This window comes from Oncorhynchus gorbuscha, linkage group LG26 (assembly GCF_021184085.1).
Source record: "Oncorhynchus gorbuscha isolate QuinsamMale2020 ecotype Even-year linkage group LG26, OgorEven_v1.0, whole genome shotgun sequence".
Taxonomy (NCBI): Eukaryota; Metazoa; Chordata; class Actinopteri; order Salmoniformes; family Salmonidae; genus Oncorhynchus; species Oncorhynchus gorbuscha.
In genome coordinates, this window is record NC_060198.1 from 14284882 (window position 1) to 14303359 (window position 18478).

The window sequence follows — 18478 nt, forward strand, 5'->3', positions numbered from 1 at the left end:
TCACTGTGAAAGGAGGAATCTTTAGCGTATCCTAGGGGGTGATGAAAGGAGGAATCTTTAGAAGCGTATCCTCACTGTGTGTAGGGGGTGATGAAAGGAGGAATCTTTGGAAGCGTATCCTCACTGTGTGTAGGGGGTGATGAAAGGGGAATCTTTGAAGCGTATCCTCACTGTGTGTAGGGGTGATGAAAGGAGGAATCTTTGGAAGCGTCTCCTCACTGTGTGTAGGGGTGATGAAAGGAGGAATCTTTAGAAGCGTATCCTCACTGTGTGTAGGGGTGATGAAAGGAGGAATCTTTGGAAGCGTATCCTCACTGTGTGTAGGGGTGATGAAAGGAGGAATCTTTGGAAGCGTCTCCTCACTGTGTGTAGGGGGTGATGAAAGGAAGGAGGAGTCTTTGGAAGCGTATCCTCACTGTGTGTAGGGGTGATGAAAGGAAGGAGGAGTCTTTGAAGCGTATCCTCACTGTGTGTAGGGGGTGATGAAAGGATCTTTCACTGTGTGTAGGGGGTGATGAAAGGAGGAATCTTTGGAAGCGTATCCTCACTGTGTGTAGGGGGTGATGAAAGGAAGGAGGAATCTTTGAAGCGTATCCTCACTGTGTGTAGGGGGTGATGAAAGGAGGAATCTTTAGAAGCGTATCCTCACTGTGTGTAGGGGGTGATGAAAGGAGGAGTCTTTGGAAGCGTATCCTCACTGTGTGTAGGGGGTGATGAAAGGAGGAGGAGGAATCTTTGGAAGCGTATCCTCACTGTGTCTAGGGGTGATGAAAGGAGGAATCTTTGGAAGCGTATCCTCACTGTGTGTAGGGGGTGATGAAAGGAAGGAGGATCTTTGGAAGCGTATCCTCACTGTGTGTAGGGGGTGATGAAAGGAAGGAGGAGTCTTTAGAAGCGTATCCTCACTGTGTGTAGGGGGTGATGAAAGGAAGGAGGAATCTTTAGAAGCGTATCCTCACTGTGTGTAGGGGGTGATGAAAGGAGGAAGTATCCTCACTGTGTGTAGGGGGTGATGAAAGGAGGAATCTTTGGAAGCGTATCCTCACTGTGTGTAGGGGGTGATGAAAGGAAGGAATCTTTGGAAGCGTATCCTCACTGTGTGTAGGGGGTGATGAAAGGAAGGAGGAATCTTTGGAAGCGTATCCTCACTGTGTGTAGGGGTGATGAAAGGAAGGAGGAATCTTTGAAGCGTATCCTCACTGTGTGTAGGGGGTGATGAAAGGAGGAGGAATCTTTGGAAGCGTATCCTCACTGTGTGTAGGGGGTGATGAAAGGAGGAATCTTTGGAAGCGTATCCTCACTGTGTGTAGGGGGTGATGAAAGGAAGGAGGAGTCTTTGGAAGCGTATCCTCACTGTGTGTAGGGGGTGATGAAAGGAAGGAGGAGTCTGTTTGATGAAGGAGGAGTCTTTGGAAGCGTATCCTCACTGTGTGTAGGGGGGTGATGAAAGGAGGAATCTTTGAAGCGTATCCTCACTGTGTGTAGGGGGTGATGAAAGGAGGAGGAATCTTTGGAAGCGTATCCTCACTGTGTGCAGGGGGTGATGAAAGGAGGAATCTTTGGAAGCGTATCCTCACTGTGTGTAGGGGGTGATGAAAGGAGGAATCTTTGGAAGCGTATCCTCACTGTGTGTAGGGGTGATGAAAGGAGGAATCTTTGGAAGCGTATCCTCACTGTGTGTAGGGGGTGATGAAAGGAGGAATCTTTGGAAGCGTATCCTCACTGTGTGTAGGGGGTGATGAAGGAGGAATCTTTGGAAGCGTATCCTCACTGTGTGTAGGGGGTGATGAAAGGAGGAATCTTTAGAAGCGTATCCTCACTGTGTGTAGGGGGTGATGAAAGGAGGAATCTTTGGAAGCGTATCCTCACTGTGTGTAGGGGGTGATGAAAGGAAGGAGGAATCTTTGGAAGCGTATCCTCACTGTGTGTAGGGGGTGATGAAAGGAGGAATCTTTAGAAGCGTATCCTCACTGTGTGTAGGGGGTGATGAAAGGAGGAATCTTTGGAAGCGTATCCTCACTGTGTGTAGGGGGTGATGAAAGGAAGGAGGAATCTTGAAAGGAGGCGTATCCTCACTGTGTGTAGGGGGTGATGAAAGGAGGAATCTTTAGAAGCGTATCCTCACTGTGTGTAGGGGGTGATGAAAGGAGGAATCTTTGGAAGCGTATCCTCACTGTGTGTAGGGGGTGATGAAAGGAAGGAGGAATCTTTGGAAGCGTATCTCACTGTGTGTAGGGGGTGATGAGGAAGGAGGAATCTTTGGAAGCGTATCCTCACTGTGTGTAGGGGGTGATGAAAGAAGGAATCTTTGGAAGCGTATCCTCACTGTGTGTAGGGGGTGATGAAAGGAAGGAGGAGTCTTTGGAAGCGTATCCTCACTGTGTGTAGGGGGTGATGAAAGGAGGAATCTTTGGAAGCGTATCCTCACTGTGTGTAGGGGGTGATGAAAGGAAGGAGGAATCTTTGGAAGCGTATCCTCACTGTGTGTAGGGGGTGATGAAAGGAAGGAGGAATCTTTGGAAGCGTATCCTCACTGTGTGTAGGGGGTGATGAAAGGAAGGAGGATCCTCATCTTTGGAGGAATCTTTGGAAGCGTATCCTCACTGTGTGTAGGGGTGATGAAAGGAAGGAGGAATCTTTGAAGCGTATCCTCACTGTGTGTAGGGGGTGATGAAAGGAAGGAGGAATCTTTGCGTATCCTCACTGTGTGTAGGGGGTGATGAAAGGAAGGAGGAATCTTTGGAAGCGTATCCTCACTGTGTGTAGGGGGTGATGAAAGGAAGGAGGAATCTTTGGAAGCGTATCCTCACTGTGTGTAGGGGGTGATGAAAGGAGGAATCTTTGAAGGCAATCCTCACTGTGTGTAGGGGGTGATGAAAGGAAGGAGGAATCTTTGGGCGTATCCTCACTGTGTGTAGGGGGTGATGAAAGGAAGGAATCTTTGGAAGCGTATCCTCACTGTGTGTAGGGGGTGATGAAAGGAAGGAGGAATCTTTGGAAGCGTATCCTCACTGTGTGTAGGGGGTGATGAAAGGAAGGAGGAATCTTTGGAAGCGTATCCTCACTGTGTGTAGGGGGTGATGAAAGGAAGGAGGAATCTTTGGAAGCGTATCCTCACTGTGTGTAGGGGGTGATGAAAGGAAGGAGGAATCTTTGGAAGCGTATCCTCACTGTGTGTAGGGGGTGATGAAAGGAAGGAAAGGAGGAATCTGATGAAAGAGGAGCGTATCCTCACTGTGTGTAGGGGGTGATGAAAGGAGGAATCTTTGGAAGCGTATCCTCACTGTGTGTAGGGGGTGATGAAAGGAGGAATCTTTGGAAGCGTATCCTCACTGTGTGTAGGGGGTGATGAAAGGAGGAATCTTTAGAAGCGTATCCTCACTGTGTGTAGGGGGTGATGAAAGGAGGAATCTTTGGAAGCGTATCCTCACTGTGTGTAGGGGGTGATGAAAGGAGGAATCTTTGGAAGCGTATCCTCACTGTGTGTAGGGGGTGATGAAAGGAGGAATCTTTGGAAGCGTATCCTCACTGTGTGTAGGGGGTGATGAAAGGAGGAGTCTTTGGAAGCGTATCCTCACTGTGTGCAGGGGGTGATGAAAGGAGGAATCTGTAGAAGCGTATCCTCACTGTGTGTAGGGGGTGATGAAAGGAAGGAGGAATCTTTGGAAGCGTATCCTCACTGTGTGCAGGGGGTGATGAAAGGAGGAATCTGTAGAAGCGTATCCTCACTGTGTGTAGGGGGTGATGAAAGGAGGAATCTTTGGAAGCGTATCCTCACTGTGTGTAGGGGGTGATGAAAGGAGGGGGTGATAGGGGGTGAAAGGAGGAGGAATCTTTGGAAGCGTATCCTCACTGTGTGTAGGGGGTGATGAAAGGAGGAATCTTTGGAAGCGTATCCTCACTGTGTGTAGGGGGTGATGAAAGGAGGAGCGTATCCTCATCTTTGAAAGGAGGAATCTTTGGAAGCGTATCCTCACTGTGTGTAGGGGGTGATGAAAGGAAGGAGGAGTCTTTGGAAGCGTATCCTCACTGTGTGTAGGGGGTGATGAAGGAAGGAGGAGTCTTTGGAAGCGTCTCCTCACTGTGTGTAGGGGGTGATGAAAGGAAGGAATCTTTGGAAGCGTATCTCACTGTGTGTAGGGGGTGATGAAAGGAAGGAGGAGTCTTTGGAAGCGTATCTCACTGTGTGTAGGGGGTGATGAAAGGAGGAATCTTTGGAAGCGTATCCTCACTGTGTGTAGGGGGTGATGAAAGGAAGGAGGAATCTTTGGAAGCGTATCCTCACTGTGTGTAGGGGGTGATGAAAGGAAGGAGGAATCTTTAGAAGCGTATCCTCACTGTGTGTAGGGGTGATGAAAGGAGAAATCTTTGAAAGGAAGCGTATCCTCACTGTGTGTAGGGGTGATGATGAAAGGAAGGAGGAATCTTTGAAGCGTATCCTCACTGTGTGTAGGGGGTGATGAAAGGAGGAATCTTTGGAAGCGTATCCTCACTGTGTGTAGGGGGTGATGAAAGGAGGAATCTTTGGAAGCGTATCCTCACTGTGTGTAGGGGGTGATGAAAGGAAGGAGGAATCTTTGGAAGCGTATCCTCACTGTGTGTAGGGGGTGATGAAAGGATGAATCTTTGGAAGCGTATCCTCACTGTGTGTAGGGGGTGATGAAAGGAGGAATCTTTGGAAGCGTATCCTCACTGTGTGTAGGGGGTGATGAAAGGAAGGAGGAATCTTTGGAAGCGTATCCTCACTGTGTGTAGGGGGTGATGAAAGGATGAATCTTTGGAAGCGTATCCTCACTGTGTGTAGGGGGTGATGAAAGGAGGAATCTTTGGAAGCGTCTCCTCACTGTGTGTAGGGGGTGATGAAAGGAAGGAGGAGTCTTTGGAAGCGTATCCTCACTGTGTGTAGGGGGTGATGAAAGGAAGGAGGAGTCTTTAGAAGCGTATCCTCACTGTGTGTAGGGGGTGATGAAAGAAGGAATCTTTGGAAGCGTATCCTCACTGTGTGTAGGGGGTGATGAAAGGAAGGAGGAGTCTTTGGAAGCGTATCTTCACTGTGTGTAGGGGGTGATGAAAGGAGGAATCTTTGGAAGCGTATCCTCACTGTGTGTAGGGGGTGATGAAAGGAAGGAGGAATCTTTAGAAGCGTATCCTCACTGTGTGTAGGGGGTGATGAAAGGAAGGAGGAATCTTTAGAAGCGTATCCTCACTGTGTGTAGGGGGTGATGAAAGGAGGAATCTTTGGAAGCGTATCCTCACTGTGTGTAGGGGGTGATGAAAGGAAGGAGGAATCTTTGGAAGCGTATCCTCACTGTGTGTAGGGGGTGATGAAAGGAGGAATCTTTGGAAGCGTATCCTCACTGTGTGTAGGGGGTGATGAAAGGAAGGAGGAATCTTTGGAAGCATATCCTCACTGTGTGTAGGGGGTGATGAAAGGAAGGAGGAGTCTTTGGAAGCGTATCCTCACTGTGTGTAGGGGGTGATGAAAGGAAGGAGGAATCTTTGGAAGCATATCCTCACTGTGTGTAGGGGGTGATGAAAGGAAGGAGGAATCTTTGGAAGCATATCCTCACTGTGTGTAGGGGGTGATGAAAGGAGGAGTCTTTGGAAGCGTATCCTCACTGTGTGTAGGGGGTGATGAAAGGAGGAATCTTTAGAAGCGTATCCTCACTGTGTGTAGGGGGTGATGAAAGGAGGAATCTTTGGAAGCGTATCCTCACTGTGTGTAGGGGGTGATGAAAGGAAGGAGGAATCTTTGGAAGCGTATCCTCACTGTGTGTAGGGGGTGATGAAAGGATGAATCTTTGGAAGCGTATCCTCACTGTGTGTAGGGGGTGATGAAAGGAGGAATCTTTGGAAGCGTATCTTCACTGTGTGTAGGGGGTGATGAAAGGAGGAATCTTTGGAAGCGTATCCTCACTGTGTGTAGGGGGTGATGAAAGGAGGAATCTTTGGAAGCGTATCTTCACTGTGTGTAGGGGGTGATGAAAGGAAGGAGGAGTCTTTGGAAGCGTATCCTCACTGTGTGTAGGGGGTGATGAAAGGAGGAATCTTTAGATGCGTATCCTCACTGTGTGTAGGGGGTGATGAAAGGAGGAATCTTTGGAAGCGTATCCTCACTGTGTGTAGGGGGTGATGAAAGGAAGGAGGAATCTTTGGAAGCGTATCCTCACTGTGTGTAGGGGGAGATGAAAGGAGGAGTCTTTGGAAGCTTCTCCTCACTGTGTGTAGGGGGTGATGAAAGGAAGGAGGAGTCTTTGGAAGCGTCTCCTCACTGTGTGTAGGGGGTGATGAAAGGAAGGAGGAGTCTTTGGAAGCGTCTCCTCACTGTGTGTAGGGGGTGATGAAAGGAAGGAGGAGTCTTTGGAAGCGTATCCTCACTGTGTGATGAAAGGGGGTGATGAAAGGAGGAATCTTTGGAAGCGTATCCTCACTGTGTGTAGGGGGTGATGAAAGGAGGAATCTTTGAAGCGTATCCTCACTGTGTGTAGGGGTGATGAAAGGAGGAATCTTTGGAAGCGTATCCTCACTGTGTGTAGGGGGTGATGAAAGGAGGAGGAATCTTTGGAAGCGTATCTCACTGTGTGTAGGGGGTGATGAAAGGAAGGAGGAGTCTTTGGAAGCGTATCCTCACTGTGTGTAGGGGGTGATGAAAGGAAGGAATCTTTGGAAGCGTATCTCACTGTGTGTAGGGGTGATGAAAGGAAGGAGGAGTCTTTGAAGCGTATCCTCACTGTGTGTAGGGGGTGATGAAAGGAGGATCTTTGATCTTCAAGGAAGGAGGAGTCTTTGGAAGCGTATCCTCACTGTGTGTAGGGGGTGATGAAAGGAGGAATCTTTGGAAGCGTATCCTCACTGTGTGTAGGGGGTGATGAAAGGAGGAATCTTTGGAAGCGTATCCTCACTGTGTGTAGGGGTGATGAAGGAGGAGTCTTTGGAAGCGTATCCTCACTGTGTGATGAAAGGAGGGGTATCTTCACTGTGTGATGAAAGGAGGAATCTTTGGAAGCGTATCCTCACTGTGTGTAGGGGGTGATGAAAGGAGGAATCTTTGGAAGCGTATCCTCACTGTGTGTAGGGGGTGATGAAAGGAGGAAGGAGCGTATCCTCACTGTGTCTAGGGGGTTGAAAGGAAGGAGGAGTCTTTGGAAGCTATCCTCACTGTGTGTAGGGGGTGATGAAAGGAGGAGTCTTTGGAAGGTATCCTCACTGTGTGTAGGGGGTGATGAAAAGGAGGAATCTTTGGAAGCGTATCCTCACTGTGTGTAGGGGGTGATGAAAGGAAGGAATCTTTGGAAGCGTATCCTCACTGTGTGTAGGGGGTGATGAAAGGAGGAGTCTTTGGAGCGTATCCTCACTGTGTGTAGGGGGTGATGAAAGGAGGAGTCTTTGGAAGCGTATCCTCACTGTGTGTAGGGGGTGATGAAAGGAGGAGTCTTTGGAAGCGTATCTTCACTGTGTGTAGGGGGTGATGAAAGGAAGGAGGAGTCTTTGGAAGCGTATCCTCACTGTGTGTAGGGGGTGATGAAAGGAGGAATCTTTGGAAGCGTATCCTCACTGTGTGTAGGGGGTGATGAAAGGAGGAATCTTTGGAAGCGTATCCTCACTGTGTGTAGGGGGTGATGAAAGGAAGGAGGAATCTTTGGAAGCGTATCCTCACTGTGTGTAGGGGTGATGAAAGGAGGAGTCTTTGAAGCTTATCCTCACTGTGTGTAGGGGGTGATGAAAGGAGGAATCTTTGGAAGCGTATCCTCACTGTGTGTAGGGGGTGATGAAAGGAGGAGTCTTTGGAGCGTATCCTCACTGTGTGTAGGGGTGATGAAAAGGAGGAGTCTTTGGAAGCGTATCTCACTGTGTGTAGGGGGTGATGAAAGGAAGGAGGAGTCTTTGGAAGCGTATCCTCACTGTGTGTAGGGGTGATGAAAGGAAGGAGGAGTCTTTGGAAGCGTATCCTCACTGTGTGTAGGGGTGATGAAAGGAAGGAGTCTTTGGAAGCGTATCCTCACTGTGTGTAGGGGGTGATGAAAGGAGGAGGAGCGTATCCTCACTGTGTCTAGGGGGTTGAAAGGAGGAATCTTTGGAAGCGTATCTCACTGTGTGTAGGGGGTGATGAAAGGAGGAATCTTTGGAAGCGTATCCTCACTGTGTGTAGGGGGTGATGAGGAGTCTTTGGAAGGTATCTTCACTGTGTGTAGGGGGTGATGAGGAGGAATCTTTGGAGCGTATCCTCACTGTGTGTAGGGGGTGATGAAAGGAAGGAGGAATCTTTAGAAGCGTATCCTCACTGTGTGTAGGGGGTGATGAAAGGAAGGAGGAATCTTTAGAAGCGTATCCTCACTGTGTGTAGGGGTGATGAAAGGAGAAATCTTTGGAAGCGTATCCTCACTGTGTGTAGGGGGTGATGAAAGGAAGGAGGAATCTTTGGAAGCGTATCCTCACTGTGGGTAGGGGGTGATGAAAGGAGGAGTCTTTGGAAGCGTATCTTCACTGTGTGTAGGGGGTGATGAAAGGAGGAATCTTTGGAAGCGTATCCTCACTGTGTGTAGGGGGTGATGAAAGGAGGAATCTTTAGAAGCATATCCTCACTGTGTGTAGGGGGTGATGAAAGGAGGAGTCTTTGGAAGCGTATCCTCACTGTGTGTAGGGGGTGATGAAAGGAAGGAGGAGTCTTTGGAAGCGTATCCTCACTGTGTGTAGGGGGTGATGAAAGAGGAGCAAGAGCACCCTCCCTGTCCTTCGCCACATCAGAAAGAGTCGAGGCTTTTGATCCGGATCTTTTCAGTCCCCACTCCCTTGATGGGTTCATTTAGATTCCAAACTCACAGCCAGGGTTAGTCTGGCGGCAGTGAAGAGGGAAGAGAGGAAGTATCCGCATGATGGAGATTTAATGAGAGTAAAGTCAATTTCGTAACCCTTCGGTCCCTTTTGGGACATTGAGACACATGGTGTGCACTTCCTTTCCACACAGGGAAATCACTCAGAGCGATAAAACTCTACCTCATCCAATCCAACAATTGAAGTACGTCTCTTCAATAAAAACAAGGAGTAACTGAGTCAATAAAAACACTTTAATAGAGAAACAAATTTTGAAAAACAAAAAACAAAATAAAACCTTTGAAACAAAGTCTAAATCCTTTATCACCACCAATTGAATTGAAACGAGTGAAAGGGAAATATTCATCATTATGTAGCCCACTCCTGTGGGTCAAGTGGGGGGGTAACAGTTAACAGGTGTGTCATTGATTTACTGTGGGAGGGGAAGAAACAGAGGAGACTGGAGACAAAATGGATGACAACAGGAGATGTGGTTTTACAAAGGCTGAAACACAGTGCTCTCTACTGGCTGGGCTAAAGGCTGCTCCCAAGACAAAACCGTCTGTTCAAGTTAGGGTTGTTTTAGGTGTTTTATGAGGGCATAGCGAAGAACTTTCGGAAGCCTTTTACACACGATGATGTGTGACTGGGTGGAGGCTAACTGACATTCAAACTCTGTTGACGACAAACACATAAAAAGCTTCTGTCTCGATGCAAAGTCAGTCAGGTCACGAGTCATGACAACGGCACAAAATTGAGATTTTGAGCAATAAATGAAGGCCTGAAAAGGCACGGTATGGAAACAAGCACAGATCTATTACTTACTCTTGGACAAGATTACTAAGAACAAACACAGAATGGCTCAATCTCTTATGGTTTGGATTTCACACAAATCCAGATCAGACACTGCATAAATTGAGAAGAATAAATATTGAACAATTTAGAGGTTAACCAACAACTCATTTGTGGAAAACTGATTCAAATGTAATATCCACTTATTTGCAAAGATTTTCAAAGCTTATAATATGTGCCCCCCCCCGTATGTCTGGGAGCAACTTTCGCCCAGCAAAATAATTGAGGGAAAACAAGTCTTACATGAGCGTTACATAATTCATTGACATGTTAGTAAAATATCATACTTTTTTTGTATGTCACAAGTCATTGTACACATCAAACAATAAACCAAAATGTTACTGTGTAGGGAGAGAACAATTTTTTTTTTATTGTTGTTGCACAAATCAAACTATTTGATAAAACCGGGGATATAAACAAGCCATGTCATCTTGGCATGCACAGAATGAATGAAGTCTTACGTGAAAAATCATTGTTGAACCACAAAGCACCGCTGAAATTAAAATATTTTTTTTTTTTAACTGATTTAGCGAAGAAACTGAAACAAGGACAAATAATTCCTGCAAGAATGATTTTTAAATTAAGTATTCTACAATAACATGTTGTATATGCCTGCAACAGAAAAACTTTGTAAAAGCAGCCAGACACCATCTTATAAAAATGAATTTAAAAAGTTATTACTATAAGATGCTGTGACTACCAACACGGTCCATGTCTTTGAATTTGCATAATTAAAAAGGGCATACCTCCTCTTTTAAACAGCTTCTACAAAATTGAGGCGCTCCCTAAACCTCGTTTGTAAATACCTAGAAAACGCATATTTACAAGTATGTTTTTTGTAGTGATGAACCTAAAATTCACAACCTTTTGAATCTGGACCGTGGAAAGCTAATGATCAAATATTTAAATAAACTTAAGTCCCCATAAATGTTTTGAATGATCATTTCAACTGTTTATGAGATGTTTTTAATTCAGACTAGATTTGCTTCCTGATACTTCTGATTGACGGGCTCATACATTAAAAAGAATGACAAAATAGTTAAATAAATTGTACCAGTTAGAATCCAAGGGTCTTTTATTACAATATACTGAAACAAACCATTAACCAATTAAAAATATATATTTGATTGGGGAGAAAAGGGCTGCAACACAAATGACTCATGAAGAGAGAAAACGGTTTCCAGTAAATGTGACAAATATGGCTATTACACAAAATAAAATAAAAAATCAGTCACAAATTTGCATTTGATAACAATCGTCAATAATTGTCATGATAATTTTATCCGACTGCCAATTTATTTTTTGAGCGTGCACACCAATACAAATGTATAAAGATTGGACAGCTTGATGGTTGTTTGCAAATTATTTGACAAAAACAAAATACCTCACTGATTGGAATGCATGTCAGAAACGACCTACAAAACAGTGAACAATCTCTCTTTTGTGATTAAAATGACCCACACCGATTGCATTTATTTGTTAAAAATTTAAACATTGAGTCTTCAAAATAAAAAAAACGGAATATTTTTTCCTGTCTAAATTTCCAGGGGAAACAGTCATCTAAGCAACCATCTACTCAGAGCAAGAGGCTGGTAGCTAAAAGTGATGTCCACTGATGACACGGAGTACATGGAATATCGGTGAAAAAGACAGGTATTGCAGTACAAATCAGATAGAACTACAAAGTAACTGATGGCGCTGGTCTAAACCAGACGGTTTTATTTCGGGCCGAAATCCTACATAAAGCACAAAAATAGTCTACGGTTGCAAAATTCCCAGGTTTTTCAGAAATCCCAGTTGAAGAATTCCAAGTCGGGACGATTCCCTAGTTGCTTACTCCCCTTGCTGATTAAAGAAAACCTCCAACCGGGATTTCAGAAATTACCAGGGAATGTTGGGAAATTTTGTGACAGGATCTTTCTCAAGACTTTCTAAAAAATGACCTTTAAAGCTCTGAAGTGGTTCAAAGAAAAACAAGGAGACCATTGACGTAGACCCAACATCTCCCAACATGAAACAAACACTTCCAACTTGGCCGCGATGCCTCTCTATACCTTCAGATTCCCTCATCAGCCGTGCCTTAGTTATGACTCACATTACCCATCCACCAATATATGCAGTTGGCCTCAAGTTTCTCCACACCGTTGTTTTCACGCAATACGCCTACATCGAAGACCGTGGTTAACCCGACTAGACTAAAGGGAAAGCCAGTCGCCCAACAGGAAGAACAACCCTCTTTGGGCCTCAGGTGAAAAACGGCAGAGGAAGCACACCGTGGTTCTTTCTGAAACTAGTTTGTCCAAGTTGGAATCAGACAACAGTAGACCTCCCTTTGATGTGGCCTTGCATGCATATCATTATCTATCCTATATTTTTCTCTTTAAAAAAAAACATTTTAAAAAAAGAGGAGAGGGCCAGTGAAAAAAGGAATTTACGTACAACAAACACATTTGTATAAATGTATAATAAAGTAATCGTTTCTCTGAATGGTGTGTGTTTGCATGTGCATGTTTGTATGGATGTAAGAATCCCATTTACTGCACTAATCTATCACTGAAGATGATTTTCAGGTGAGAATGTCTAAGGTTGAGGATGAAAAGCAAACCAAATGAAGTCTAATGTAAATGCTAACATGATACAGGAATTTAGGTACATGTCTGTTGCATACAACTCAGTCATTTATTTTCTTTATATGTACAGATTAGAGGAAAATGTATCTACTTCTATACAATGCTCCATATACTTTATATGAAATTAGTTGACCACTTAGCTTTTTCCCTGTTTACACAACTATTATGAAAATCAAGACAGAAAGTCCAAACACAATTTAAAAACAAAAACATAACGGGAAAAAAAACCCTTCAACATAAAAAAACTTCAATAAGGGAAAACAGACAAGCAGCCAAGTGGTCAACCAAATGCTGTTTTTAAAATCATTTTAGTTCATTTTTTAAAACTTTTTTTGCATTACATACATATATAAGTGTACATAATATAAGTATATATTCATATATACATCATGTGTATGTATATACCAGTAATGCATCCATTATATATACTTAAGTTTTACATATTTAAAAAAAAAATGTTTATGTCAGATATGTGAAACAGAAGAAAGATTTGACTTTTACAAATAAAAGTTTAAAACAAAAAGCGGGAAACAAAAACAAATAGAAACAATTTGTAAAAGCTGTTTTTTTTTGTCTTTTTCACAAAAGTATTGCCATTATTAGATTTTTTTCAATTTTTTATATATTTTACGTTTTTTCTCTCTTTTTTTCCAATATTTTTCTAGGGGTTATTTCTCAGTGGTGAAACTCATTTAAAATAGGAGTAGTATCCGTTGCTACCATTTGAACTTCCTATGCTGAGCTCTTGGAGTAGGGAAAGTGGGTCGCTGTGCTTTTTGACCTGTTCGGGGCGAGCTCTGGGTTTGGGTGGGGCGCGGAGGGCACTGGCATAGGACATGGTGGGAGGTTTTCCAGGGTTTTGGGGACCCCCGGGGCCCTGGCCGGGCTCTGGGGGGGCTTGCTGCTGCTGCTGCGGCTGCTGCTGCTTGCTGTTGGGCATGAGAGGGGGGAACTGTCCGAGGTGCTGGAGGGAGTGGGCGGGAGGCTGGGCCGCAGCTACTGCTGCTGCCGCTTCAGCCTTCATCTGCTCCTCTGCTGCCTGCCGCAGGGCCTTGGAAGCTACTGGAGAGAGGGAGGAGGAGGAAGGGAGAGTGAGGAAGAAGGATGAGGGAAGAGTAGGAAGGAGGAAGAAAGGGAAAGAGGAAAAATTAGGGTTGGAGATTAGTTTCAACTTCCAAAATATACAATACATTGGGGGTTGCTTGTCAATGTCAGGAGAACAAATGGGCACTTAGAAAGGAAACTGACACTTTTGTTTTTGTCATGCTTGCATTGTTGGAATCATTGACAATGACAGCCGCTTCAGCATGCGGATTCGTCAACCTTACAATGGCCAGCAGCCTTCAAATTGTATTCACCAGGTCCAACCCTGACGACAACCGTCAGAAACTGAACACCCGGCTGGCTCTCACCTGAGTGTCAGACACTGACCAAACCGGACGCGTGGGTTGCAAAATAAATGTACACATTCATGTTATTCAATCATTGCGCGCGCCAACGAGCGTATGCGTGGCCAGGCGTTGAAATAGAAGTTGCTTCCATTTGTGACGCAGAACGCGATGCAAGTCCTGCCTCTCCCATCTCCTCGTTGGCTTTTAGAAGTATATGCCCATGTGCCATCTCCTCATTGGTTATAACCACGCGGGTGATTGAGAGATGAACTGAGGTCGGTTGTGGTAATGCACCATATTATGAAGGTTAGTTGCCAATCGCCATATAAAGTCCAAAGAAGAAAAAGAAGCCTGGGAGGAGGAGAGATGACTACAAACCATTCGGTTGACCATTTTATGTGTGGATTAATTGTTGGAGTAGAGGACCTTGTGCATTTCAGGTAAAATAACTCTATGTTTATATCCCAGGACAAATTTGATAGCAACAGCAAGCTAGCTAGCTAAATAGGACAAATTAGCTAGCAACTGCAAGCTAGCTAAATTGTCATAAATACTTAATGCTTTTCGACCTGTCCCAAAATTAATATAATTGGTTCAGAGTTTGTTTTGATATTTCAACCTGCGTCTCGTGATCGCGTTTGGTGTGGAGGAGACAAATTTGATTTGCGCGTCCGGATTGGCCATGGTGTCTGCTGTCACTATTCTGCCACTGCTAGAGCGTTAACGCACTGCCAAGTACAATGAGTGCAGTAGGCTACACTTAAACCATTATATATTTGTATTTTTAAAAATGTAGTGATCTGCACTGTACCTCACTCAGGTACAGTCAATAGAATGCTGAATAATTAGCACAACACTTGGATAACGGTTTCAAAGTCATTTGTGGTGCTTCTGATGCGTACCTAGGAGATCCCGGTGTTGGTGTTGAACGAGTGTGCTGGCTCCGTTGCATGGAATGTTCTGGAACGGGCCGGGGCCACCCCCCGTTGCCGGGCCACAGCTCGGGCGGGGGGTAGCCGTAGGGGGCGTGGGGGTGTTGGTGAGTGTGTTGGTGGGGGTGAGGGTGTTGGTGGGGGTGCTCCTGGGGGTCTGCCGGGCAGGGCTGTGGCTGCTGCTGGGCCATAACGGCGGCGTTGGCCGGGGATCCCTCGTCTGGGTAGCTGGAGGAGATCCGCCGCTGGTAGAGGGGCCGCCCGGGACCCCTGGGTTCATACTGAAAGAGGGAGAGAAAAATTAACAGAGACAGGTGTGATACAGAAAGGAGGCAAGGTGGGATAGAAAAAAAAAATAGAAAAAGCGAAGACGATATAAGTCAATCAAAATCGCCCATGGTACATTGAGAGATCATCCCTTGCCTATTCCTTTCCTCACAGTGCCAGGTCATTGCTGTAGAAATCACAACACCCTCCTCGGTGCTCCTCTTATTTGTCAACTAGTAACAGCAGGAGTGAATCCATTCCACAACGTTCTCATTTCACTTACACAACACATTCACTCTTCAGCCAGAGTAACCATTACAGTTCCCGTAAGCTGGGAACATGCAGGGAATCATGATAAAAATCCTGGGAAACTCATGGGAATACCAATAAGACGGGATGAGAGCCACGTGACGGGACAGGCTGAGCCTTCCGAAGAGCAGTCGAGAAAACACCCCGTTCCCAAAATTGGACAGTGGTATGAAAACAGAACAGCCCTCGGACCAGAAGACCACCCAGAGGTGTTGATGACTGTGGTGAGATGAGCCTTTGGGGAGTGACTGTTAGATCCAACACCTTGTGAGAGACCCTTTTATCTCCAGAAATGTTCGTTGCATTGGGGGGGGGTGTTTAGAATGTTTAGAATGACAGTAAAATTGGGCTTCTCGAGTGGCGCAGCGGTCTAAGGCACTGCATCTCAGTGTTGCGGCGTCAATACAGCCTGGGGTTCGGGCCGTGACCGTGAGTCCCATAGGGCAGCACACCATTGGCCCAGCGTCGTCCAGGTTAGGGGAGGGTTTTGCCGATGGGGTTTACTTGGCTCATCTCGCTCTAGTGACTCCTTGTGGCGGGCCAGTTGAACGGTGATTTCTCCGACACATTGGTGCGGCTGGCTTCCGAGTTAAGCGTGTGGGAGATATGCGGCTTGGCGGGTCATGTTTCGGAGGACTCATGACTCGACCTTCAAGTCTCCCGAACCTATTGGGGAGTTGCAGCGATGAGACAATATTGTAATATCACGAAATTGGGGAGAAATTGCTAGTAGTTGCCGTTATCCCCCTAAAACATTTTTTTTTTTAGGAGGAAGGGTGAGATTTGACTAGTGTAGTGTTGAGACTTGACTAGGTGAGGTGGTGTGCCATCTCTCCAGGTCTGACGAGCCACCGTCTTGACAGCGTGCTGTTTCTCGTGATCAGGCAGGTTTGACTGCCACAGAGGCACAAAATCCCTAAAAAAAAAAACTTAAGAACGATGTTGCACCTGGACAAATTATCGAAAGTAGGGGAGGGTTTGGCCGGCAAGGATATCCTTGTCCCGTCGCTCTCTTGTGACTTCTGTGGCGGGCCGGGCGCATGCACACTGACACACTGTGTATGGTGTTTCCTCTGACACATTGGTGCGGCTGGCTTCCGGGATAAGTGGGCAATGTGTCAAAAAGCAGCGGCTTGGTTGGGTTGTGTTTTGGAGGACGCACGGCTCTCGACCTTTGCCTCTCCCGAGTCTGTACGGGAGTTGCAAACACTGGAAAGTCCTAACACTTCACCTGAATACACACTGGGCGAATATCCCTTTCAGCCCGGATATTGGCATCCAAAAAGAGCAAAGTCTCCCAATAACGTTCATTTCCTGTTAAAATATAATAAAGGAAAATGCCACGAGGTCAACTGGGCTGCCATGTTATCGAACAGGCTAGACAATAACACAAAAGTAAGATGGAGAGGGCTGCTTATTCACTCTGTGGTCTGACCCAGCTGGGTAGGACCAAAGGTCTGGGTCGTGTTCATTAGGGCATGCAATTGAAAACGTTTTAAAACATTATGCACTGGGAAACTAAACTGAGTTTCGGACAAGCCCACGTAGCCCCTGTCCATTTTCTTCCGTTTGGTGCCTGATAAACAACCCTGCACACACACTGGAGCTCTCCAGGACCAAGGTCGCCCAAACCCTGGACCACACTTTCACCCACAGGAAACCTTTATGCTATGCCCTAGCATCTCCTGTCCTCAGTCACCTGGCATTAATTTTCTACTCTGACAAAGTCAGCAACGTCGAGGGAACGGTAGGGAAATTATTTTCCCAGCGTTAGGGCCCCACGGAGAGCTTCTGAGCAATATGCTGTGCTTTAGCTGATATATTTCTCTCAGTCATTTTTAGGTCAAACAGACAATTACAGAAAGTGAGAAAGGCATAGCTTCCATTTCCTGTGATGTTGTCAAACATTTCTGTATTAGAATCTTGAAATACATTTGCATGTACCTGTCCGTGTTAAAACATAGCATTGGAAATTAGGTGAAAAGACTGTGGCACAAAACTGTGACAGACAGGGCATACTAGTATAATAGTCACAGCAACGCTATTATTCACACACACACACACACACACACACACACACACACACACACACACACACACACACACACACACACACACACACACACACACACACACACACACACACACACACACACACACACACACACACACACACACACACACACACACACACACACACACAGGTGGAGCATAGTCCTTACCTCTTCTACATTGTGAAGGGCGGTGGCACCTGTTGTTCTGGGGGAGAGGGGGTGGTAGGGCTCCTGGCCTTGACCCTGCTGCTGCTGCTGTTGGTGGTGCTGCTGCTGCTGCTGCTGCTGGTGGTGCTGGTGGTGGAGCTGCATGAGGTGGACCTGCTCCTGTCTACTGGGGTGGGCCATGACAGGCAGCCCGTAGGGGAAGCCCTGGCCCTGGGCCAGCATGTGGTTCTGAGCAACGCCAGCTCCGCCGTGAGGCCACTGGGCCTCCTGGAGGAGGTACTTGACCTGCGGGGGCGGGGTAGTAGAGTGGCCCAGCTGGTGGGGGTAGGCGTTGTAGAGCTGGTTCCCCGGGTGCTGCTGGAGACCCGGGTTATTGAGGAGGTCCAGCTCGTGGCTGGTAGGGTCTCGGCCAGGATAGGGGCCAGGGGGGAAGGGGCCGGTGTGGTTGGAGGTTGCAGACGAGGGGGAGGAGGGGTCTCCTGGGGAGCGGGACTGGACCTGGCGGTATTGGAGCAGGCGGGACTGGGGAGGGGGCTGCATCTCTGCCAGGTCCCTGGGATCGGGCTGATCCTGAGGGGGCATCTCTCGCAGGAGGCCTGGGAACCTACAGAGAAGACCGATACATACCCTTAATATCCCAAGGGAGTCAAATCAGTAGAAAGAGAGGGTGTAAGAGGTCGAGAGGAGAAACCGCCAGAGATATAGTGCGAAAGAGAGCGAAATGGAGAGAGAAAGAGGACAAAGATTACCTGGTGAAAGGCGGTCCGCCAGCCTCGTCCTCCATACCGGCGCTCATCCTCCAGTTGGCCCGTGCCAGCAGCTGAGGAGGGAAGCGTGCTAGGCCGGGCTGGGCCAGATGGGCCAGCTGCTGGGGCAGAGGGAAGGCCACACCGCCCTGGAGGAAGGGCCCGGGCTCACCCCACTGGCCCAGCCGCGCCTGCTGGCTCAGGGCCTCCAGAGCTAGGGGGTCTGTTGTAGGGAAAGGGAAAGAGGGAGAAGAGAGCAAGATTGTTAGATTATAATGGGTTGGTACATTTTGTTGTTGCAAAAAGCATCATACTGTG

General features: G+C 46.7%; 1 protein-coding gene across 1 annotated transcript in view; it reads right to left on the bottom strand.

Annotated features, from left to right (window-relative positions):
- Positions 1-13164: 13164 nt before the first annotated feature.
- The window catches only part of LOC124016470 (probable helicase with zinc finger domain), a 56764-nt gene continuing 51450 nt past the window's right edge, over positions 13165-18478 (bottom strand). Inside the window, 4 exon segments of the mRNA XM_046332045.1 lie at positions 13165-13355; positions 14587-14897; positions 17415-18018; positions 18164-18383. Of these exon segments, the coding sequence (XP_046188001.1) occupies positions 13307-13355; positions 14587-14897; positions 17415-18018; positions 18164-18383 (1184 nt within the window). The 3' untranslated portion in view covers positions 13165-13306.